This window comes from Sparus aurata, chromosome 18, assembly GCF_900880675.1.
Source record: "Sparus aurata chromosome 18, fSpaAur1.1, whole genome shotgun sequence".
Taxonomy (NCBI): domain Eukaryota; kingdom Metazoa; phylum Chordata; class Actinopteri; order Spariformes; family Sparidae; genus Sparus; species Sparus aurata.
The window spans coordinates 31,076,736-31,103,606 of NC_044204.1; the positions used below are offsets into that span (position 1 = coordinate 31,076,736).

At 40.3% G+C, this 26,871-nt stretch overlaps 1 protein-coding gene across 3 annotated transcripts in view; it reads right to left on the reverse strand.

Annotated features, from left to right (window-relative positions):
• diaph2 (diaphanous-related formin 2) overlaps nucleotides 1-26,871 on the reverse strand; it is a 395,371-nt gene that overhangs the window by 122,138 nt on the left and 246,362 nt on the right. For all 3 annotated transcript variants that reach the window (XM_030396391.1, XM_030396392.1, XM_030396393.1), the window contains one exon: nucleotides 23,421-23,550. In XM_030396391.1, coding sequence (XP_030252251.1) covers nucleotides 23,421-23,550 — 130 coding nt within the window. The remainder of the gene's footprint in view (nucleotides 1-23,420; nucleotides 23,551-26,871) is intronic.

Consider the following 26,871-nt stretch of genomic DNA (forward strand, 5'->3'; position numbering starts at 1 on the left):
CCTATCCCTTTCAAATGTATGCCTTGTTTTCAACAGACAATGCGGCTCCGATACTGAAAGCAAAATAACTGCTCTGCCAATACAAAGTGATTTCACAGAGTTGGCACTAACTATGTTTTTCTTTTTTTTTTATAATACAGGTTTGACTTACACTTAAAGGAACATTCCAGTCTATGGTGCTGACAGTACACCTCACCTCATGAGTCCCAACAGACCACACCACCAATGAGGAATGTGGGCCCTTAATCTCTCCGTGTTTGATTTACACCATCCATCCTTCGAGACAGCGGTCCTTTACATTTTTCAAGCATTGCTCTGTGAACTCTGGCAATCATGCCAATTGCTGCCATCGCCATGCCTGATTATTGATGAGATTTAGATGGAAATTATGTATTCACTGAAGGAGAAAAGACAGCCAGGCTCTTTTGATTGGCTTTAAGCTGAGCAGTCATACTGAAGAGGCATCTGTCAGATGGTGGGTCACATCCCCTCAGCATATTGGTTTTATCTTCTAGCGCAGATGACTGGTTATGGTGGTTCCCTAACAACAGAAGCGGCGCAGAGGATGGGAAGGTAAATAAAGGCATTAAATAGGCTCATTGACTGGAAGATGGGGAAAGTGGGTAAAAGGTATTTGGCAGTGGCAGGAAGAATGCATTTTGAATTATCTAGTTAAAGTCACAGTCCCTAATACCAAGGCAGCAAATGTGTGTTACAACCATCACCACAGCCTTAGAAAGTCATACATGTGCATTTATGGTAGCAAACAGAGACACCAGTACTGGGTAATATGCACATTGATGTAATAATAATGAGTTTCTTTTGTGACTGCAAAAAAACCCCAACAACTTATATTTAGTATTTTCTCTTTTAAATGCCAACTGACAGGAGAATTATTCCACTCATTCATTGCTTATTTTAAATCGAGAATATGTCAGCATGGCCTGTAATTTCAAAATGTTTAGGTGCATTTCTGGGAATCAACCATTTAACAGCAGCTGTGTGAGCCTGCAACACCTGCATCCAAAATATGTGTTGGGAAATGTGATTTCTTTTCTTATTTCAAACTTTTCAGATTACTGTCCCAATCCAGCAACACCTTCACCAATCAACACGAGTCGACCTGTGACCTTGTTATGAAAACTCAACTCTCAACGACATTTTCCTAAATGTTTTCGACAATGCTCAAACCCGGAGAAATCCCGATGCTAGTCAAAGTGACAGTGCGTTTTATGGGAACCAGTTTTCTTCCGAAGAAAACATCAGATAATACGTCACGAATTGAGGAAGGAAGTCGGCAAATGCGAATAAAATTGTCATATGTCACATTAGATAGATTTTCACCGGTGACACCCCTCTCATGTTCGTCCTACACTACTTCATGACATCATCAATCCACGACTTTATTTTTCATTGTTTTGATCCAGAGGCCCCTAGTGGCAGAAGTGTTACAATGCGTGTTTAAAGGGGCTCTGTGGAGATTCTGAAATTCTGTCACATCCGTTGGACTGTCAGCTAACGACATTGTGTTACAATCTGCTTACAAATGGCCGATAAAAAGGTGACCGATTTATTTAAATTGTTACACAGAGCCCCTTCGAGCCCGTTTTCTTTCAATTTACCTTTAGAAAAAAAAAAAAAAAAAAACACACATTGATTCAACCGGTTGAAACAATAGATGCCTAGATAGTTTCTAAAACTGCCACAGAGCATGCATATAGATTACATGCATTTGTTCCACTTCTGCTTGTAGCTTGTGCTGTGACCTACATGTATCTGCCTGTATTAGGATTGCCTGCGTCCCTATGGCACACTAATATATTAGATGAGCAGAGATTCATATTCCTTACGCAGCGAGAAAGGTCAGATCAATTCTCCCACCAACCATATCTGTCTTCATTTAGCAGCCGCCATATAAAGACTTCACAGGACACCACATCTCTTCAGAGACATATGTTTAAATAAGTGTACAATCATGAAGTATTTAAACAAGGATGTGTTCAGTATTAATTTGGCTGGAGTGTCGGCATGTCTTTTGTTTTCCATCCACATGAGACAAGGGGACTCGGTACGCACGATTGCAGAGCCATAAACACAGCCTCACTTCCACCTCAGGCAATCCTTAGACTCATCAGTAGTGTAATGAGACTTTCGAGCTGGGAGATGAATTAACTGGCTGATTTTCTTGTTTTTACTCATCCCCCCCATACAGAGTAGCTTGATATAGCGTCGGAGCAAGGAGCGAAGCCGGGACTGTGATGTATGTGGCGTGTCACGAAACATAGAAACATAGATGGGTGAAAATCAGAGGAATTGATTGGCTTTTACTGAGAGAGTTTGAGACAATCAGGCTCTCGCATTAATCAATGTATGAAAAAAAAAAAAAAACATCACGCTGAAAGGCACTTTGGCAGAGAAAGCTGTGATACACGTACAAACCGAGATTGAAATAGAAAAAAAAAAAGGATGTTCGATTTCAATTTCATATCTTTGTTTTAAAATACAGTTGCTGTCTGCGCCCAGGTGGCAGGAGAAATAGCCCCGCCACCCACGATGCCCCCTGGAAGTGATCGACAATATCTAAACTCAACACTACAATCATTTGTGTCTAATACTGCTAGACTGACTTGGCGCTTCACTAAATGCAACTGGCAGGGTTGTTGGTGGGAAGCCAGTGAGGGATTCCGTTGCTGCACGATCCACTTTGACCAGTTGGTCTGTGTGTCTCCAAGAGGGGTGGGATTTTATACGCCCTCAGATGCTTATGGCCGTACCGGGTTCCACCCTTTCCACATGTCAAAGTGTCCTCGAGCAAGGCACCGAACCCCAAACACACCGTCGGTTTGTGAATGGGTGAATGAGACACTTGCACTTTGTCCTTAGAGGTAGAATAGTGCAGTCCATTTACTGCATCTCACTGAGAAGTGAAAAGAGGCAGCTGGTGACTCCATGTGAACTGGAGGGGACACATGGCAGTCTACATCGTCCCTAGGCCAACAGAAGGGCTTAGTAATGACAAGCGCTGACACACAGGGTGGCACAATCAGATGAGAAAATATCAAGTTAAAAAAAAAATCTCATAACTCACCAAAGTATTTCAGATATATCCAGTTCAGGACATAAGACGTACCATAAATTGTTAAAGGATTGAGTGACATTAAACACTTCTTAACAATCAATTATTTATCAAGCGTTTCCCATTCGGTGCAATGTGTGTCATTGGAGAACAAACATTATGTTGTAAGATACAGTATAATACACTGTGCTTCAGCACAGTGATTGTGTAACGCAACAAATCAGTCAACAGAGTGCACTTTGGATTATTGCTGAAAATAATCTCAGTAGCAAAAAGTTTCCGATTCTTACACGTTTGTTCAGAAAGATCATTTTCATAGATAAACACCACTTTCATGATTTTCGAGCATATTTGAATTCTCTACAAGTAAAAAAGCTGATGTTAGGCCATACACAGAGTACACTGCCTCGCATGACTTAAACATCACCACCATTGCGTGTCAATTAGTACACTAATTTTCTATAAATTAATACATCTACAGGTTGTAAAGTTAGAGTTTTTTGCCGCTAAACTTTGCTTCTAAAGATGGACTAGTGACAACATGAGTCTCATTTTAGGCATGATGACATTTAATGTCCCCCACAACTTCTGTAGTCTCATTTTTGTACTTGTTAGTGACTGCCATTTTTAAGACACATGCTAACTGGTTTCCAAGTTTTAGGACTTATTACTTCAACACTCTATTCGCACCACAAACACAACCACAATGGTCAAGTTGACTGCCGTTACACTACATAAGGGTTCAGCGACTCTATCTACACCCAGTCATGCTGTTCATGATCAGCTCCCTCCTAAAAACTAAAACATGCATTAAAGAAAAAAAAGTATAGCTGTCAGTCTGCCTCACACATCAAAACTATGCTCTAAAAGGTTTTGGACATTTATTATTATTCTTTTTTTTTTTTGCTTTTTCCTATAAAAAACTACCAGAGCACTTCTTTAAAAGAACTAAAACAGAGACCATTTCAACAACCTCAGCACCCTGTGGAGAGGGGAGGCCTCCAAAGCCTGCGGTCAGTCAGGAGTCGACTGTTTCAGGTGCTAAGTGCCATACAGCTGCCAAAACACATTAGGGAAGTAGAACTGCAAAAGACTTACAGTACCGGGGGTGTTTGTGCTGTTATCTTGTAGCCAAAGGCAGCTTCATTGTGTGCTCCCATTTAGCCATCACTTAGGGGGGTTTGTAGCTTGCAGCCAATCAGCTCATTGTAATAACCAACAGCTTTAGGCTTTGCCTGCCAGTGCCCTGAATGTACTGTACTTCTCCATGAATATAGGTCACCGAGAAAATGAAATGTTAACCTTCAAATTGCCAGGAATGTGTTTGGAAAACATGTCGGGGGGGTAAATCATTATAACAAAATGGTTTCAGTCAATGGAGAGACAGTTGTTTTCTGGGGGCTAACTTAAAGACTTCCTGGTTTTACACCTCGTTTACAATGTTGCTTCTCAATATTATCTGATTTGAATTGTTGGTATTAGATCCAGTGTGGTTTGAGAATAAATAACATTGTGGATTGAGGATCTCTGCGAGGATGAATTAATGTGGCCATAGATCTTTTTCCTTCTTATTGTTTAGGTAGTCATTGGATTAGCAGGTCATTCAATGTAGGCCTATTTCTCTATGAAAACCTTTCCTCACTTCACACGAGGACAGTGCTAGATAACACTAATTTATTTGCAATACTGTACAAGCGTATTTGGACACCTATGTGGACTTAGTTGGATGCCGATTGTAGTGTCTGCTCAGGACAGTAAGGACAAAAAAGGGGTGCATCAATGCCAAGAATAGGGGCAAAGCTGAAGCCTCTGAGTGTGGAACATTATTATTGCGACTTTTCTTTTACTGTAGGAAAATATGGACATACAGGGAAATTACACAGTGGTTATGCCTTCAGTGTTCCAAAATACCTGCATGTGGCTTTTTTCTTCTGTTGTTGACTGCAGGTGGTCAGCACTTCATGGTAAAGTGGGACAGGTTGGAAGCTATAAAACCTGACAGACAATCAGGGGCATGCGTGGGAACGGATGAAAACATCCATCCAGCTTCATATCCACAGTGACATTTGTTTTGTAACTGCAAGCAGTGGCTCCAATAAGTGAATATTCTCCTCCAAAGATTTTAAAAGGACAAAGAGAGGTTCAGCTTTGCGTATGTCAGTACAATACAGCAAGTGGTAGCTAGCATCTAAACACATCCCGGAGCTCGATGCTGCATGCTTGAGAAGCACGGGTATGATTCTTTTCTGCACTTGATTAAGTCAGCTTGGGAACATAGCCCAAGGGCGGAAAGAGGGGATTATCATTGCCTTCCTCTACGAAGAAAGCTTTAAATGTGCCCATAAAATTACTGGAGTCATTGTCATTTCCTGCTAATGGCCTGCCTGATTAGCTTCGAGGCTATTGCCCACCTTCTCTGGGAACAGGTGGGCAGTATTTAGCTGGTCATCCCAGATAAAGACTCGTGCAGCGGAGATAGCACACTCCAATGGGTACATGGTAGCACACAACATGAACTCTTGCTAAGACAGGCTATCCTGGAACACAGTTTCTTAAGACCAAACCACAAGCCAGGGTCACACAAGCTGGGGGAGGCTTCTCTCTCTGGGCATATTCAAGTCCAAGACAGACCAAACACACTGTGCGAGCATCCTCTGCCAAGGTCTTACACTCGCAGGCAGCACACTCACACAGTGTTGGTGGAGAGGAAAGACTTGGCAGAGGACGTAGTCATTGGCAATATAAGTAGTTTGCTGCTGTCTTCAATGCTGCCCTATGGATAGGGCCAATCTATTCCGTGTGATAAAACTGGTGGATGTAACTGACAGTCAATATGGGTGCAGAACCTGACTTTATGTTGGAGTGAACTGGTCTAACATTAGATCGACAGCTGTCTCGGCTCACACGGCAGTCATAAAACAGGATTAATAGTTGTGTACATGGAAATCAGTAGGTTTAACTATAAATCCAGCTAGCAGCTAGCTAACAGAACGACTCTCTCGGGAAGTCTGAGATGATAACTGACTCCGAGCGCCAGAACACACTCTGGCACCCGTCAAATATAACTAACACATTCAGAGACAGTGGGTGACGGTACAGTATGTCGATAAACACAGAGGAGAAGGAGAAGGAGAAAGAGCGCAGCTTGCTTTTGTTGCACTCATGACGTCAAACTGCTGCACCGAGCTACAGTCCACAGAGCCAAACATGCTGTTGAAGATGTGGATGATCCTTTTTTTTTTTTTTCTCTTTTTTACAGTTTCAAAGGAAGACAGCACAATTGCAATTTTGGATATATATTACACAAAGGCTACTGAGAGTAGGGAAGTAGCCTATAATGGAAATGACATCATCTGTTGACCTAAGCCTCGCAACTTCAAGACAAGCTGTGGTTGGCAAAATGACTGGGGAAACCTACTGAGGACAAGTAGAAGCCCACAATAAATTAAATGTAAGCTGTTTAAAGAGCGTCACATTGAAAACTTTGCCTCTTCTATCCAAACAAAACATGAAACAAGGCAAAACAGGATAGAAAGCAGCAAAATCAAGGCAAAGGCCTCTCCAGGTGGAAAATACAAAAAAAAAAAAAAAAAACTGTACTGAAAACAATAATGGGCTGACATGAAACATAATCCCCTCTGTCTGCGATTTTATTGGCAGCCCCTCCAAAGAATGGTGGCTCCCCTATTATGACTTAACACATCAAAATCCCAGCATAGCACACACAGAAAAGGCCACCTGATGATAAACACAGCAGACAGCGTCAGAGGCTTTATCTCGTGGCTGCCTGCAGCTCGACACAGGTTCAATTTGGCCGGCAACAATCGATTTCGTCCCGCCTTACCTCTGCTTCAGTCGGCGGAATAAAAACAGACCTTTCTGTAAGGAGCAGGTCTCAGCTGGTATGCCATGTCAAGGTAAAGGAGAGGGAAACTAGAAACGCCAAGGCACCTGGATTGTGTTTGACCATCAAACGGGCACACGTGTTTTTCTTGGCAAAAAAAAAAAAAAACATTTGAATCACGGTCACAACAAAAACATGATAAACTCCGAAATGTCAAAATAGAATGGAAATAACGATGAAGGCGAGTGAACTGCAGTATGTTGGGATGGCTTTAAGATTGTCAGCCTTTGACTCTTCTGTTAGTTATATATAAAAATACTATAAACAGTGCTGAGCAGTTTCAGCAAGAACAAGTATCAGTCCCCTGTTGTTCCTCTACAGTATGTTCTAATAGTTACTATGTATAAATGCATTTAAAAGGAAGTAATTGTTAACAAGAAGCTTAAACTGACTCACTGGGACCGACATATTACTCCATGATTCTGCTAACGTCGCTAGCTAGCATTAGCCTCACTTGTTTTTTGTGAAAGATTAACAGGAGATGCAGAGTACTGTCGGTATTTCTCGCATTTATCCTCCTGCTTCCAAGGGAATAGTCGATGTTGATCTGAAATGTAATGAATGTGTTCATTGGCTCAGTTATTTTGGTCCCTGCAATTATCTTGAACAAACTTCATGAAACATCAATATAAAGGTGCAAATTTATAAATTAAATCTGGATTACACACTGGCACATTTGAAGTTCTTCATGCGTTCCTCTATATCTCCCTTCATTTAAAAAAAAAAATAAATAAAAAAAAAGAGAGAGAGAAAAATAAAGAAATAAGCAAATGTGTCGTTTAGTGCTGCACACATTGGTGATTACTGGTACGCACGTTTCACTCAAAAGTAATATTAGCGGCTTCCCAGAAAACTCAATTAACTCAACTAATATCAACTAAATTATGTCATTGTGTATCATCATCAAATATCAACAAGTGCTATTTAGCAACACATGTTTAATAAATATCTGTGGTGCATTAACTTCAACAGTGTTTTTTTTTTTTTAGCAATATTTATCTCTCTGAGTAAATGGGCAATTTCAAACACGCATGAGTACTGCCATAAGACAGCACTATCTCTGTGCGTCTACATTCTTTCCCGCTGTTTTTTTTGTTTTTAATATGAAAGGTTTTTTTGGTGCGTGGACAAGCCGCCATCTTGAGGGTAGTTCTGTCCTGTGAGGGGACACCGTGGCGGGGTCTCTCTACTTGAAGAGAGAATTAATCATTTCCTGAGCTGAAAGCAAAAGGGGTTGAGAAGGATATCAGATTCATTACGTGCGAGGAAAAAAACACTTTTATGGCCGGTGCGCAATATAGAACACTCCTTTCATGACAATTATTAATACCCTGTCCCATTTATTTGCGATATCAACCCTCACTCCAATGAAGGTTGTCCCTCTGATCAGTATGCAGGCGACCTGGCTTCAAATCCTCAATTTCACATGCAAATGCGGTGCAGCTGATTTAAATAATATTTGAATATGGATCACACAGTGTGACTCCATATCACAGAGGCTGAGAAAAAAAAAAAAAAAGAAGGTGGAAAATGCAAATCATCAACCTGTAAGAGAAAGGTCATCGTCAGGACCTGTTAGATTTATTTTGGAAATAAAGGGCTAGCTGCTGAATTAAACTCATTACAGAAAAGCCCGAGGACAACAGAAGAGGAGATCAGTCTGATTTACACCACAGAGGCAAACAAACACAATATGGTCCGCTCTACACAAAGGAAGCAGCTTCTGATGAAAAGTTGGGTTTATTCTAGCGTGTACTAAACAAACCTGCTTTCAGCCTATATTACAAAACACGACTAGATCAGAAAAAAAAAAAACAGGTGGATCTCGCTAAACCTCCCCCAGACGCAGAGCCACATCACCGTAAACACTTGCGAGGGACGGTGTGATACCGCTGTACATACAGTTGTAAGAGTTCACAGCCATATGGCTTTGATTATTCTAAAATACGCCGGCGCGTAATTTCACCGGATGGCATGAAGGGCAAACAACAAGTGCTGCATGTCGAGAAGGAACACCTGGAACATGATCATCATGACGGATATAGATAAGCGCGGTCTTGGCAGACCCTGCAGAGAACCTTCAAGTGCCATATAAATGTTGCAACACCAGCAGTGAATGCCTGTGTACTGCTATGTCTTTGCTCCTCTGGGGGGTATAAATCACGAGCGACGGTGGAATCTTCACACGTAGTCGCATGCAATAACTGAAAGGGGCACAGGGGAGCCTACTCCCCAGAGCCTAGTAAAACTCCAATGAACAGCCCTGCGATGCTCGCCTCAGGCCATGCTTTTAAATTATATATTGATGACAGCCCATGATAAAAATGACCCAATTTGGTATCCAAAATCAATTCCCACCCCCACTGATGTGCAGGGGGCTGGCGAAAGCTTGGCCGGATTCTTATGACAGCATTTGAAACACAGACACGTTTTTCTCAAACAGTGGTCAATAGAGGCAGAGGCTGTGGGAAGGAGAGTGGAGAAAAACAGCGGCACTGTAACACAATGACCACCTAGTCAGTAAATGATCTGTTGTCTTTCTGGGTAAATAGCATGCCCGGGATGAAGTGTATTTTCCTCCGTGGCATGGTGCGATTTGTGTGCGTAGAGCAAGGTGGACGAGCAGAGCTGCGATTGGCACGATAGATGAGAATTCTTAACTCCCTTTCTGCTGATCAATATGAAAAAAACACAAACAAGCCGTGGCATAATTAAAATTCAGAAACACACGCAGCCGTGACAAAAGTCTGTGTAGGTTTGGAGAGCATTTCTCCATTAATGTCTGACAGAAAACTTAAAATTCCACCTTTTCTTTTTTTTTTTTTTTTTTATGCTTCCATTGCTAGCAATTAGCTGTGCAGGAGGCCTCGCTCTTGAGAGAATAATATCATAAGAGGATAACTCCCAAATGTAAAGCAACACCAACACACAGCCACACCATGGCTAATCTTTGAGAGACACTTAAAGCACCTCTCTGCCTACATGACGCTGATACAAGAGCGTTAAGTCTTCACTTTCACGGCATGGGCAAAGGATCACTCCAAATCTGAGGTGATTTAAATATCTTACTTTCCTCCTACACAGTCAATACTTGGCTCTCCGGCCTAGATGTTTACCAGCCTTTACTCAAACTCCCATTCCTACAATAATTAATGTTTGGGTGGACTGCAAGGCATCTTATTTCCCTGCACAGTTTTGCTTGATTACAGTCGATGAATATTACTTTTTTTTTTTTTTTTGCTGTTGTTGCTTTGCTGTGTTGTTCCTGTTATGTGAAGTTATTTTCAGGATTACATTTGGATCATAACTGAGAAGTGAATTTTTAAAAAAAAATGATGAAAGAAAAAAAATGTTGGCTAGTCCTCTTTTTGAAGTCTTTGGTCACTTCCATGACTTTTTAATCAGCTCGCAGACAAAAACCAAGTCAGACGTCCCTGGATAACAAAAATTAAATTTCATATGCCACAGCTTTTGGATTTGGAAAGCATTAACACAAGTGGTCTGGGAGAACTCAGAAGCTGGAGGAGTTTGGGTTGATGCTAAAATTAACGATGATGGTATGATACCTATTTGGCAAGCGCAGTCTTTTTTTTTTAATATAGATCTCACCACTAAGCCGTCGCACAACAAACACACAGCATAAATCCTGAACAGGATGGGCATTTTGTGCTGCAGATTATGCTCTCCCAGTCAGTCAATATTAAAAAGATCCCTGCACTTGTTATTGTAACATCTCAACAGGGCCTTATCTGGAGGGTGCAGGGATCACCTCAGAGAAAACTCAATTTCCTGCTCATTTGTACAACAATCCTCATCATTAGCTTACTTATCAGAATCCCCTGACAGACGCGCCATCAAACATCGCCTGTGAAAACATCTTTAAAGTCCCCAAACATTTGGTAAAAAATGTCCTGTCGGTGACCGCCGCCGTTCAAGACCGCAGTAGCTTCGTCGCTCAACAATTGTTCAGACAGGTCAGAGGCATTTGATCTGACCTCACGTTACAAGCTTTACCGATGCACAATGCATGCTGCAAATCAAGCGCTGTGAGAATGTCCTAAGTGAATGCGGATGTCAAACGCTGGGATTGTGTGCTGGTGTGATCGCTGGAGATATGAGACACTGAAGAGTACAGTACCATCTGGCTGACTTTGTTAGAAGAGGAGTTTTTCCCAAACAACGCTGATAGTTTGATGCAAACAGCCACAGGGTTACACCGGCGACAGGCACCGTTCCAGCCTCGGATGTGCCGCGATTATTCTGAATAAATTCGTCGTTCGACTCATAAATAAATCAATAAACACAGAGTTGCATTGTCAGCCTAATGAACATGTAAATGTCTATCAACACATCATTTCCATATCTCTGAAAAAGACAGACATGGCTGTAACGGTGTATTCAAGTGCCACCTGTTTCCTGTGAATGCAGTACGAGGCAGGTGGTTATCTGAAAAAGCACTCGTAGATTTATTTTTTTTTTTTTTCCCACAACGTAGTTACCGGCGCTATTCCTGTGCTGTGCTATCGCCTCCTCATAGGTCTGTCGCTCTGCTGGAAGTGGTGCATTTAGCAAGTTATGCTTCAAATGCCGATCAAAGGCAGAGAAATGGATTTTGCTGCACGAGTGCTCTGAGAAGTTTGAATTAATGTTTTGATGTATTTTTGGGGTTTTTTTTTGCAGTGAATCCGGTGTGCTACTGAAATCCATTGTAACTGTTGTGAATCCAAGCTGACTGTCTGACATCCTCGGTGAATGAGGGGCACTCGAAAACTTTTGAGAGCCAACATTCAAAACCTTTTTCTAAAATAATACATCCGCAGAGCTCGTCAGAAGGTTAAGCATGAATGTGTCTCTTTTCCTTAAAAAACTTTATTATACGTGTGAATTAATCATTTGAAAAACTCAGTCGGGTCCGAAAATATTATTTGATTTATGTCTGCGTAAGAATTCTGACGGCTGCTTTACGGAGGTCTGTGAGCCAACAGTACAACGCCCTTGGTATCATGTGGTATCGGCGATTCATCGGCGATCAACAGTCTTGGTTCTATAGTATGCTCCCAGCAGATTTAAATCAACAAACTGAGAAATAATCCAGGTTATAACTTAAAAAACCAGGTATTGGAAACGGGGTAAGATGGTACAATGTTGGAAAAGAAATTGCTACAGAATTGTTATCAACTGACAACAACTTTATCCTTTTCTCACTGCTCAGTGACACAGAAAAAAAACACCGCCCTGAACAGAATGTGGTCCTTGAGCTATTCTTAAAGTGAGCAAAAAGACCTTCTTTTTGACAGTTACCAAACCCTGGATGTTACCATGCTCACACTGTGACGTGCATTTTAAGAGAAGACTGGACCTGCAATTGGTAACCTGGTGGCTTGAGAAGTAAACAAATTCCTGGCTCCCATGTGCCACTGGTTCATTAGGTGACATTCCCTCCACTGTCGATGCACACTGGCCAGATACTCTTGCTCCCTCGAGACTAGCTCCTTCTGGGTCCTCAGTTCACTCACTGTATGTCATTAAACATATATGAGTACACGTAAAACACTATGAATTCAGATAACTGACGTTTAAGAGGCCAGTTTCACAATCGGCTGTTGATACATTTTGAAAATTAAGCAAGTATTTTATTTTAGGGTTGTAGTTACGAGTCAGTGCAGGAAAAAAAAAAAAAATAAACAGAGCTGCATTTGAAATGGAGCTTCCTTGTTCACCTCAGCTCATGGAACACTCCCAGCATGGGAAATGGTCCACTGTGACAGGCTGAATTTCTAGGCTGGCAAACAGCATTATTCTCATTCCTGGTCCCATTGTCAGTTCTCATTGAAATCTGCTGTCACGGACTGGAGCCTGATGCTAAGCAGGGCTGCTGGCCTCCCTGCATGTGTCTATCTCTGTCTACATTCATACTGGCTGGCCAAAGTGGTGATGTAAGAAATCAGAGGTGGACGGAAAGACAGGTGGACGGAATGAAAAAAAAAAAAAAGAAGAAGAAGAAGAAAGAGAGGGAGAGAGAATTGTTGTTTTGGTCTCTCAATGAACTACTCATCCACCATGAAGTGAGTAAAGAAGGAGAAAAAAAAAGAAAAAAAGAAAAAAGAAAACTCTCTAGAGCTCATCACTCATCCTGAGCTGGTGGAGCTAGACAGGTCTGTTTCCTGTTCCTAATATTCTTCATGACAGACTGTCCATTTAAACTGCTGGCCTCGCTGATCCTGCTCTATCACTTTCAGGGTCCATGGATGAGTATACCTTAAACAACCAGTGAGAAAATAGTTTCCATTTCTAGGCACAGTGACAGCGTTACATCGTACTTGATGTTTTATACTGGCGGATATACGAAACATTTTTAATATAGAGATGTGAGTTCAGTACTTTTGATTTAGCGGTTAAGAAACTTAAAATTCTGCCAGTGTGTCAGCCATCAGAGTTCTGTCTTCCATTTCCCTTCCTCAAAATGATGTCTTGGTGTGAGGGTGATTATTAAAACCTGCAAATAATGGAATTATTCTTGGCTTTGGCTTACTATGTTGTAAAAAAAAAAAAAAAGCCTCTTATCATGTAAATCTGCATGTGCAGTAGTGCACATAATGTCCAGTCAAATCGAGTGAAAATCTGGGTCTCTGGACTCCAAAGACTGTCATTATTTGTGCATTACTGAAGGCTGTGCCTTCAATAATACAAGCACCCTTTGCCAAATTCCTTTGATGTATAAATGATGAGTTCTCAAACACGAAAAGCTTCCGAGGAGTTTGCTTGGTGCTTAGGCACTGAAACACACCAAATGATAGATGGGAAGGTGCCGACCTCGCACAAGCATGCCGTTAAAACACAAACAAACTCACCATCATTAACAGCACTTCAAACTTTTTTATATTTGACCAACAGTGTGACAGCCAGAAACACATCACAACACTATCAGTAGATAGATTTTACAACAAACATGCCAATTAATTAGCAAAGCAGTGTTCAGATGTTAAGACATATCCCATCCGCTGGAATTTTTCTTCTTTTCCAACATCAATCAAAATTTTCAGACACAAGTGTATTGCCTGAGTGAACTAGCAGATTTTCAAAATTTAAACTCCTGAAAGTTGGAGTTTAAAACTTTGGCATAGAAGTCAGGTCAGTGTGGATTGTAATAAAGGTGAAGAGAGTGAATAGGAGTTGTAGTAGATATGATCACAAACATGATCTACAATCTAAATCCTGATCTTTTTTTCCCAAATTTGAAACGCCCTGTAGAACATAGCAAGACTTGAGGTGGTCTTGGATTTCTTTATATACCTTTAAATACAACCTTGCTTTTGTCACAAGGTCCTTACCCGCCAGGTTGCTAGCTGTTACTCTTGTTGAGTTATTTACAATCCGTCACCCAAGAAACAGTCATGCGCAGTAACTCAGCACGGCCACCTGGTTGGCTTCATCACCTTACCGTTTTGTTCATGTAGTGCAAATCTGTTAGTCAGTGATGTTATGTCTCGCTTGGAATCAGAAGCAGGAGGACATTACACACCACATTTTCGACTATATACTTGAAATGTAGATCGCGGATGACCTGAAGATCATTCCTGATATAAAAAATATAAGATCAATCACCCCTATAATGTTTGCAAGTGATGCTGGACAGTATGTTCCTGCAATGTTCTGACTGATTTGTTTAATCCGCGTTGCATCTAATTTAAGGATGTTTTTTTTGTTTCTTCAGTGTTGTGGGAGATTTAAAACCAGTGTCTGTAGTTTCAAGTCATCATGGATTTGTGCTTTTCCTCTTCGTCTTCCTTGCAGACGCTCTTAATCTCAGTCAGACTGGCTGGGAAGCATCAGTGAGCTGCAATCTTCAGGTCTCTCCACAGATTTTCAAAGGGGTTTAAACCCAGGCTTTGGCTGGGCCTCTCAAGTACATACAGAGACAAAGCCACTCCAACTGTTGTCTTAGATGTGCGATCTGGGTCAATGTACTGCTGGTGAGCGAATCTCCGCCAAGTTCTGAAGTTATGTGAACTCTGGAGAAGGGTTTTGTCTTGCTCGTGATTCCCATAGGCATGACAAGCTTCTCAGCTGCCAGACGAATAACTTTACATGTGCAACAACAGACGGAAACTGCACGTCCAAATTTAGAAATCTGTCTTTAGGTTTACCTACATCCAATTTCCTACTTTATAAATTGCACTTAACTTGAAATACTGCGCATCTGTGAGCCTTACACCACACCCTATTAATTCTCACGATTAAATGGCAAATGGAATTCCCATAGAGAATAATAATATGCACCTAAATCAGATTGTCATTCAATTACATCTAAGGCAGAATGGAAAAGTTCGACTACAAATCTTAGAAGAGAAACTTCACTGAGTGTGAAATAGATTTCTTTTTTCCAAAGGTTGAAATGGTCTGTTGTTGGTGTTATTGGTAGTCATCGTTGTGACACTCCCAATTTTTCAAGCGGCTGCATATGACAGCCATAATGAAAGCTGCTAATTCAGGGAGCTAAAGCAGAGACAGCGCTGGAGATCAGGGGATGTGGGTGATATCACGACTCACTTTCTCACTACTTCCGATTATTACTGTTCTTACTCGCAAGGGAGAAAGACCTGGCAACAGATAAGGCTCAGAAGCAGGTAAATATGCCTTTCTGTGTACACAGGAATACACTTAATGATTATCTTTGAAGGCTACTTTGTCATTTCGTATATGGTGATTTATGTAAATAAGAAGGTGTTAATGCCTCACTGGCCTCTCCCAACGGATATGGATGGATTTTTTTTCTAATGATCGTCATATTTGATTTGATATAGGCACCCCTCTCCATTTACTTGGCCTTGGGACTGGCAATTAGGAATACAAGGTCTCGTGCATCCCCAGTGGCAGAGGAGCAACCCACGGTGGTGACTTGCCCAAGGACAGCAGGGGGGGATGGGGTTCGGACCGTCAATCCTGTGATCAGTAGATGACCCCCTTAATTTATGAAAAACTCCAATATCCGAAAAGTGGACATCATGTCATTGGAATCAACACAGTCCACAATTGGATTAACTTAAAAGTTATAATTACACCTTTCCGGAGACAGTAGCGCTTTCAGTTGATCTGCTCTCTGTGTCCTTTCACAACATAGGTCCGTATAGCTCTATGTTGCCATAGAGACTGCATTTTTGCATGAGCACATTTCACCCATGAGAAACCTATTGAAAAACACCATTGGAAGTACAGCCTCAATGAATGTGTTTGTCTGTTTGACCAGCATAGTGACAGAATATGCTGTATTTTAAAATATGACCAGCATTTGAGGGGAAAATATTGGAAAAATATGGCACCATAAGGAAACAATCTGAAGGTTACCAAACAATCAGATGACATTGTGAAAGATTATGTACGTCAAACAGGCAGGTTTTCTTTTTTTTTTTTTTTAATTAGGTGTCAACGCATGTCAGCTGTGAAACGAATGATCAAGTGTCAGCTTCACATATAAATCTTGAGGGTGATTTAAAGATGAACACATCTCTTCAGCAAATAACACACACATGTGCATCCCTTGCAGGAGTACTGATGCGTTTGGCTTGAATTATGTCCATTCTCTCCCTCAGCTTCTCCAGCTGAGTTTAGTAAGATACCGTCCCTGGGCTGGCAAAAGGGAATAACTTCTCAACCCCATGATTCCCTCCAACTCCATTGAAACCAAAAGACAAATGATCCCCTCTGTGTTACACCCCATCCAGAAAGGCATTTTGTCTACGTAATACAGAGCCAAGTACTGCTAGGAGTTTAAATGGGAAATGGGCACTGCTTTATTATGCTGCAGTGCCTTGAAATGAATGTGGATAATAGATATATTCACAGCGGTATTAATATCCTCGGAGTTCATCTTTTTTTTTTTTTTTCTCCCCTCATTCTCCATTTTCTCTCTCACAGGCTCCAAAGTACTTTGCCCTTGGCTATGCCTTATACTAAATAGATTTATGAGAACATTTGTGTCATATTTCCTCTTTTCCCGGATTGTCAAGACAGATTGTCAGTGCGCCACTGATTGAGTGGAATCACCACACAGGCTTAGTTCCCATTGTCAGACCCTACATACTCATCTCTGGAGAAGGGGGGGGGGGGGGGGGATTTAACAAGGGAAATTGGCCAATGACACTTCTCTCAAGGCTTTGGCGCTGCCATTAAGATGAGGTCAGGGGTATAAAAATAGTGGACTGTATGACTGCATTTCAAATGATTATAGTCTCAATCTCCAATGGTATAATTATGAATGAATGCATATTCAGTGTACAGAATGAACAGTACATGCTGGATACGACCACTATTGTGTCAGTCTTAATCAGTGATGCGTCACCCTAGAAGAACAAGGACTCAAGCACTAAACGTGAATAGCCCATACCTACATCAAGGCACGGCAGCTCCCAGCTTTTGTATTCTATTTTAATCAATTACCATGCATTGTTCCCTAAGAAATGTAATACAATGTTGAAAAACGCCCCTATCCTGCAATGTTGTATTAATCTTGTTATTTGGAATCGACCAAAATTAATGGCGTTCATTCGGGGGTCGAGACCCATCATCCATCCAAGTTTTGAGGAAATCTGTTCTGTAGCTTTTGTGTAATCCTTCTGTGTAATCCTTCAACCAGCCAACAAACAAACGGACAAGGGTGAAAACTTAACATCCTTGGCAAAGGTAAAAATTCAAGGAGCAAGGACAATTCCAAAACAATACAAACGAGTGCAAAGTACAGGATTGAAAAGATATTGGATTAGAGGTTTGTCTGGTGCAAGACAAAAACTAATCAATGATTGAAAGGGTTTTCAAGAACCAACTGCCTCTAATTTGTTGACTGACGCAGCAAATGTGATAGAAGAGAAGGAATCAGTGTGTGATATATACAGTATATAGTGTCAAAGACAATATTATTGAGCAATCATAGTGTAGAGAAAATTGTCTGTAATTCTCAAACCTGATTGGTACAAAAGTTCCAGTGGCAATATTTACTCCTGTGCCCATTTAAGGATACATACAACTAGTGAATGACTGACTAACATCATGGATCAGGATTGTGAACATTCAGTTCAACTTCAAAAACAATCAATGAAAGCCGATGAAGGATGTACATCTCTATCTATATCTATATCTATTTCTAACTGCAGTGGGTAGTGTTGTCTGTGCTGGTGATGTGAATGGTAATTTTTTGGGGGGCAATAGTGATACGAAAAAAAGAAAAAAAAAGAAAAAGAAGCATTTTCGATGAGGAGGTCTGAGCCCCTTTGAGCTATCCAGACTTCCTTCAAATCCTTCATCACCCAGAGTGATTTATCAGTAGAGATCCAAGATGACATGGTGGCAGGAGAGGCTACCAATTCTCTGCACAGACAGAGATGAAGCTCACAATGAAATATGGTGGTAGTTTGGATACAAAGCCAATAATAAAAGCAGAACTGGTCTCTTGGTAGGGGAAGTAAACAAATTTAATTCAGTAATGAACAACTCTGATGTCTTCCAAAGGCCAACCTGCATCGTGTATAAATGAATAATGCACAGGAATAAATGTTTGCATCTGCATGGCTGTCAATAATAAAGTGAACACTTTTGCTTGTATGCAACCAAGAGATTACTACAAACATTTGGAAATAGGATGTTTCATTAGTTTCCCTGCTACTTTCTAACTAACTAACTAACTAACTAACTAACTAACTAACTAACTAACTAATCCAGTCTTAAGCCTCCTAAGCTACTGTCAGACTCATCAGGGCAGCTCCGATAACAACAAACATTCTTGATATTTATGATCTAAAATCTGGATGATTACATCGGTATTTTCCAAGCTGGACCTGAACAACCAATGAGAAAGGGATCCTGAAGCAGCTAACGGTGCTACTAAGCAACAGTAAACATTCAATAGTTGAGAATAATGTTAGCTAACGGACAAAACAATTGCCAGAAAATTTTAATAATTTGTGTTTTTCTCACTCACACACCATTACTACAGCTAGTTATCGCACCACGCTAACCTCCATTTTGTTTATGTCTGCTTCCCCATGAGATCATGTGAAAGGGATCACGTGTGAGCCCGGCGTTACTGTGCAGTCACGAGGGCAAATCGCTGAAATGACGCCCTCATTGATGCACATTGCGGCGTTTACTGTTCATTTAGCTTGCACATTTGATACACAAATACAGGATATTTGAGTCCTCAGCAACAAACCTGCCACTTGTGAAGTTGATTGGATAAAAGGTTCTCGAATAACATACAGACTGACAGTGTTAGATACCCAACAACCCAACTGATTCAGCACTATATTATATCATATGTTTTCAATAACATAAATATTGATTTGGAAATGTTTTAATGGTTAGACATTAGCCACGATGGTGCCCTGACTCAACTTGATAGAGTGCCCAGTATCAAGGAGCGAGATCGTACTGTGACAGCACATGTAATTGAATGAGCAATAAGTGATACATCTCCCCACAAACTGTACCACTTTAAGAGAAGATTTAGGGTTGGTGAATGGCAGTGGTGTCTCTTTAGCAGCTCTTGACTGTCAGTAGAAAAGCACTACTGCTGTACTTATGTAGGTGAAAAATACTGTCGAGATCCTGTCCTTGCCTGTTCTTCAGGTTGTAACGAGTTTACCAGCATTCTTCAATCAATGCCTTTGAAAGTTAAGAAAAAAACTAAAAAACAGAGCAGCATTTCTTTCACTTTCACTGACCTAAGGGAAAGGCAGGCCAAGCATTTATGGGATTGCTTTTTTCTTTCTGGAAAGTAACACTTGATGGACAGAGAACGGATAATTCTGAAATTAAAAACATAACATCTTTTTTATCCAGACACAAGTATGTTTAATCTTATTTCAACCGATTTGATTTCATAAAGGTGCTCTGTGACCTAAGGTAGGCACTGGAATTTGCTCATGCCTCACGACATACAATTTTACAGGAACAAGGACATAGCTTTATGTAATTTTAAAGGAAATGTATTTTACTGCATATATATATATATATATACGTTTTGGTTTGGTTCTTCAAATCTCTGTTCACTTGAAGGATAAAAACAGCAATATTAAGAGAGAAAGCGCTCAGAAACTAAATAAAGGCTGGGTAGTTATTTACTGTATGTAAATACACTGTAGTTTGTTTTAATAATGGACATACACAAGTTTTAAATTTGCTTGTGGGTCTAGAATTGCATAATATAGATACATGTAATTTATACAATTATACATTTGCATTAAGGCCATGATCAAAGATACTGCCTTGCAGAAGTCATCACAGAAAATAAAATGCTTTGTCAATGCACCAACAAATAATCACTTGATCCCTAGCTCATCAGCAAACTATTTTTTTTATTTTTATTTCTTTATATATGCTGCTGTCAGAAAATAATTAAACCGACAAAGCAAGGGATAAATAATAACCTGATTGAGGTTATGGAGGTGGGAGGAAAGTGCCACTGCCAACAAGACCAGATCAAAGAAAGGGAAGTGCAGCAGGAGCTCATTGCACCGCATAACATTATTTTCCAGTCAAGACAGACACTCAGACATTGTCAGTAGCAGCTGACAATACAGCAGTATCACTGCACAATAGATCGTGGATTTCATTTGTCAGACAGTTTGTCTCTTGTTATCATTTTAAGCAGAAAAACCTGAAACACCTCCACTAACAGCAACAAAGGACTGGTTGATTGCAGGCAAATTATCCTAGAGAAATAAAGTTCACATCAACTAAACAAACAATCCTTTTTATTTTGTGATTTCCTGACCTCACTGATGCTGGCAAGCTGGATTTCAAAGGGCCTTTCAAGCATTTTCAATCTTAGCGTGGTGAGAAAATTTGGGTGCTGAAGGCTCCCGTGCCACAAAAACATTATTAAAAAATTAAAGACTCTTGAGCCCATAACTGCACAGAGTAAAATAACACTGATCAGACATAAAGTTAATTAGCACCTACAATGAATTGTTATTGTTAATTGTTAATATGTTTGTTCATAAAATGTCCCCGTCTTTGGGCTGAATAACAATTTGACAAAAAAAAAACAAAAAACAAAAAAACACCTCAAATCAGCAAATCTAATAACCAGTTTAATTGCTAAAGTAAAGTAAAATAAAAACAAACTTTGTTTTGTTTTTTAATTGGGTATGCATTTCATTTGGATCTAAGATTTTGAACTGGTAAAACAATTACTACCAAAATGGAGGTATTTTATAAACATTACTGTAAAAGCATGGGCCTTCCCTTTGTCCAGGTCTTATCCGGAACATCAGCAGCCTGCTGCCCCTGCCTCCTTACATAATCAAGTGAATTTAAATCAAACCTGACCTTGATGCAGGTAGGCTTTGATAATGCCTGAATCCTAGGAGAGAGGAAGAGCCTCCCAGGGGAAGATCTCCATGTGCCAGACTTAGTTAAAGTTAACCTCTTGCTTCCATTCTCACTCATTTTTGCAACAGATAGCAGGCCTACTGATTTCTGAGGTAATACGATACACAATCATCTGTTCTTGGGTAACGTTTGGGTTTAAAAAGGTTCAGAGAGTCATTCAAATGAAGCGGTAATGACAGAACCTCTCTTAATGTAATGACAAAAGCGCTCCCTGCTTCACATTTAAGGTATGAAAGACATCACGATAAAAAAGAGTAAGAAAGTATTCTAGTCAAGCGAGAACTTGTATTACATTACAGGATATAAACTTTCCAGTGATGCCTATGATATCAACAGATGCAAAATAAAGGTGCTAATAGACATCTGCATCAATTCACACGTGCTAGAAAAAGCTTCTGTTAAGAAAACAATGAAATAATCAATGATGCAGTTTAACAATACCCTGCAATCATCTTTAATTTAAGAATGTATAGGTCTGCTATACAAAAACATCCACAATTTTGAATGGTGCTGAAATTGGTGAAATAAAAAGCAGACAATAGCAAAGGTAGCAATCCAGTTTCTCCCAGAAATGTGCACTGGTGGAGTGAAGGTCTGAAGCGGCCAATCAAGGCGTGCAAAATTATGATTTCCAGGGGAAATTATCCCGGCCTGATTGCACTTATCGATGATATTAATTGTGCAACTTCCAAACATTGTAGATGGCCATTTGATTGCATTTGAATCCCCCACACACTGCTGTCAGTGTCTCTTTATGTCAACTCCTCAGCCTCTGACAATCAACAATCAGAAATCACATGCCCGGGCGATGGGCTTCACACAGGTTTGTTTACATGAGATTTCCCACCTCAGGAGGGCCCAGACAACATTGTGATTCTTTTTAGGGCTCTATTCTGCTTTATGTTTTGTATATGATATGTTTGTTTCTAATTAGAAAAGGCAGCTTTATCTACGTTTACATAAAGGGAGACCAAAAGCTCTTGAGAAGGATCGGGAGATAGTGAGAAGCGATTCAGCCGTGTCTATTGTTCCACAGGCAACAAAAGCTTTCCAAAGACGCCGGCCAGTGCACAGCCTTTGATCACTATGTTCTTTTGAGCCTCAAAGTAAATCTAATTAAATTTATTTTCAGAGGCAGAGATCTAGCGTTAGCTTTAACATGCTAAAATGACAGGGAAACATATGTGATAAAACATGAAAAAAGTTTCTTAATGGTGCAAAAGTAGACAAGGATTGTAAAAGATATATTTTTTTTGTTTTGTTTTTTCAAAAAAAATAAGATCACTGGCTTATTCAAAATTGGTAACTCTTCGTCTAATTAAGCCCAGCAGTCTCAATTAATCTCAAAATATAAACAGGAAGCTGCTTCATTGTTACAGTATCCGAGTGAAAACCCTGCTTAATTGTATGTGATGATCAATCAAACAAGAGAAGCGATGTTGTGCCTAGAATAAAACCGCTGTCTGCATCCCCGCCCCTTAAATAGTTCCTGAGGGTTTTGTGCAAGAGACATTTTATTTAGTGGTCTCAGTCAATTAACTGGCATTTTCCTTCTTTTCCATGAAATGACAAAGTTGATATAATTCAAAAAATGTGTGCATATAGACATCTAAATATACACAGTGCACAAAGACTATTCAGTCCACTTACACAATGGCTGGCAGTCTCAGTCAAGTGCATAATTAGTTGAATTAGATTAAATAACCAATTACGAGACTAACAAAGTAAATAAGCCTCCAGGGATTCCACCAAATGCTTGAGAATAGAATTAGGAGTGGAATTAGTTTATTGACAGGCTGAATGACAGTGTGGTCAGAAAAACAACTCTATTCCTGTCACAAGGAGGGAGTGCTTGCTGTTGTCAAGGGATGGAACAGAGGAGTGAAGGGTGAGGATGTGGTGGAAATAAACTAAAATAAGTTAACGAATATAGAGCAGGTCAGAAATCGCAATGAATTTACAATATCTTTCAGTGGTTTTTATTCATTTGCCAAAGATGATGGATGTTAAATGCGTGTACTATGTTTCAGATACCCTCAAGAGACGCAGACATACCTCTGCTGGCGCTCTCCACGTGCTCCAGCTCATCTGGAAACTTCAAAATGATTTTGTGATTCTCTTCACACTTTTCAGCCAGGAAATGAAGAAGCGTTGTATTCTGACCGATGGATTTGGTGTCCCGGAGCTGAAAAAAAGAAAACCAAGAAACATACAATGAAATATTTAATAAAAAGAAAAAAATTAATGGATCAATCCAGAGTTTTCATCAATCGTTCACTTTTTGATAGTACCACACAGCCAAGATGGCCAAGGTGTATATACCAGGGTATGTCCCGACCCTCTGTCACACCATGTTTCCTGTCTAAATCTACACTGACTGTCAAAATAAAGTCATTTTAAAAATACTTAATGGGTTAATCCACCTTACCTATTCTCAGCGCACAACCAAATCCGTCTGCGTCTACCTGATGGCACGCGAGTCAAAAGTCTATTTATGCCATTTAAGAGGGAACATGGCCATCAAGGTAATAAGGTACTGAATGTATTAGGTAACAGTTAGCTGTTCAGTCAAGCTCCATCAAATGCGAGCCTGGATTGGGGGACAGTACATGAGCAGGAGATAAAATAAAAAAATGCTTCCACAGAAACTAACGCATGCACACATATACAGTTCCACACACAAACACACACACATAAAATAATACCACACCCGAGAGAATAAAACAGTGAGGCAGGAAAGTTTGAATACAGGTACTGTACTGTGTTTGCCAAGTGTATGCAAGTGTGTGTGCCTGTGTTCATACACAGAAGCCAGAGTCGTCTCCACATCAGTGCATAGGGAACTTGTTCCATATTCATTCCCCACCGTGATTGCCATGCTGTTCGAACGGCATGCTGGGAAAACTAATTAGCACAACCCACCTCTGTGTAGTCATACCGATAATATCCGCACTGTAAACAGCCGGCAGTTGGACAAGCCCACACATGTGCACATGCGAACACATGTGTGTGCATCCTCTCTCTGTTACACACAGACGCGCACAGACACACACACATTCAAGCAATTGTGAATTGAAGCAACAACAGGCAGTCAGACACACACACACACACACACACACACGCACACACACACACTTTCATTAGATGAGGATCAATCACTTGCTCACGTTGGGTAATCACAATTTAATTTCATGGATTTTAAATTTTAATTTGTTTATTGTTATACCCCAAACTGTCATTACCAAACAAAAAAAAAGTGCATCTGCTGTATGCTGATTTCATCTGCTAACTAATATTAGTAATGTGTAATAAAGAGAGGGTAAACTGGGAGAAGTAAAAAAAAATCATTCAGGGACTTGTGAGTGTTAACAAACAGGAGATTTACTGAAACAATAATTCGGAATAATGTGGAACAGCGGTGCAGTGTGTGTATCTCTGGATTGTAGTCGAAGGTCCACAGCCTTGCTGATACGATGCTTTAATGATTTAGTGTAGTATATTTAACCTGAGCTATTCCGGTGCCCATACAGGGCAAGAGAATGGGCATACTGTGGAGTTTTATCGAGTGCAGTGGGTGTAAGTGGAGAAGTCATGTGGATTCAGGTAATAAGGGAGCAATTGAAATTATCAGGCGAAATTGGAAGCATATTAGCGTTTGTGAGGTGAATATCGCTGAACTAATGAACTTGACCACACAGTTCACAAAGCATGCATATTCACTAATTTATAAACACACCACTCCAACCGCTTAACCCAAACTTTTTTATATTACATTTTTAATATTTGAATGTGTACAACTCTAAATAATGTGTGCTTTTATAATTTCAATTCTGAACAAAAGTCTAGGGAGCTTTTTTGGTTTATTTTGAAAGTTGAAAATTGCGCTTTAAAGATATAATGTGACCCACAAAAACACTCATAGCAGTTTGTTTAATTTGATATAATTTAGTGCCTGATGAGAAACTAAAATGTGCCGTGTACTTTACATTAATAGAATCATTCACTGGTCTCTAACCATCAGTAGTTTGCCGTTAACTTTAGAGAAGTGTGTAATCTTCACACATCTTTCAGATGTGTAGGGACAAAAGACATCTATCAAAACCGTTTCAAACTGATATGCTCCCTTTAAAAAGAGTTTCAAGCTTTTACGACGGTTGTATAGACAGTCAAAACAACCGGGCCATTATTCTTAACTGTGAGTCTTAAAACACAAATATTATGCTCTTATTTAGACATATTAATAGAAAGAGTTTTACATGCTTTAGTGCTCAAACATCAGTTGCCTCATACTGTACGTTGCTGTGGCACTCTGTTCCTCCTCTGTCTGAAACGCTCTGCTTTTAACTCCTGTCTCTTTAAGGCCCCCCCCCTTCCCTAATACCCCGCCTCCCCTGATTGGTCGGCTCACACATGCCTCAGCCAGCACTGCTGACATCAACAGAACAAACATCGCTAAATCAGTACTTGATTGAATGTGCGACTTGTTGATGAAGTGTGATGTCATTGAGTCACCGAAAGGCAGGACTACAGACGAGGCATTTCAGGAACATTTGCAGTGTTTTCTGTGGGAGAGAGGAGCTCCTGTTGGGCTTTAACGTTTTAAGACTTTTCACGCGCACGAGGATCGACATAACACAGTATATGAAAGCAGATATAAAGATGACAGCAGTCTGAGTGACAGAGCACCCCGCTCTCACTCCTAACTCCTCAGTGCCTTTATTGACGTTGCACACAGTTGTATAAAATCTGTTTAAACTCTAAACCAGTCCACATATTACGACGTATCGTGACTTTTTGACTGCCATTATTAAATATGTGAAATGGTCACAGTTTGGATAGGTTAAGGAACCACAACGACTTGGGCAGGTTTAGGAAAAGATCATGCTCCAGGTTTAAATTACTACATTTCTTTCATAAATTCAGTCATGTTATTTACATTAATTACGGTATGTGATTTGTGTAAGATAACTTAAGAACAAACGCATGTTAACGCTCGGTCACACATGGGACTAGAACCCCACTATCCTGGGGGAAAGTCTCTGCTATGACCCATCCTACCACCTTCTGGGACAGACTTTTCTTGCTGTTTATACTTCAGCACTAGATGGGCGCTTCCACAAATGACCCTTGGGTGTTAATTACAGCTTCATACTTAGACGTATAGACCCACTGACCGCGCTGCCTTGGGAGTAAGACCGGGCTGGACAGAGCAATAAGAAACAAACACATGGATATCAAACATTATAATGCCATGTTATGATATATATTCAATGCACATATTTGTAAGATGCTTGAGATGTTTATCAAATATGAATGTTTCATAATAGATCATTTCCAAGGAGACCAGTTTATCCGGCAAACGCATATTTACCGTATCTTTTAAATGCATTTTGCTGAGGGGCTCTGTAAGGGCAGGGGGGAGTCCTCCATAAATCAGGAACTTCAGTCAAAGCAGCTTTCAGGTATCGTGAGAACTGTGCCAGGGGCTGTGGAGTATCTCTGCACA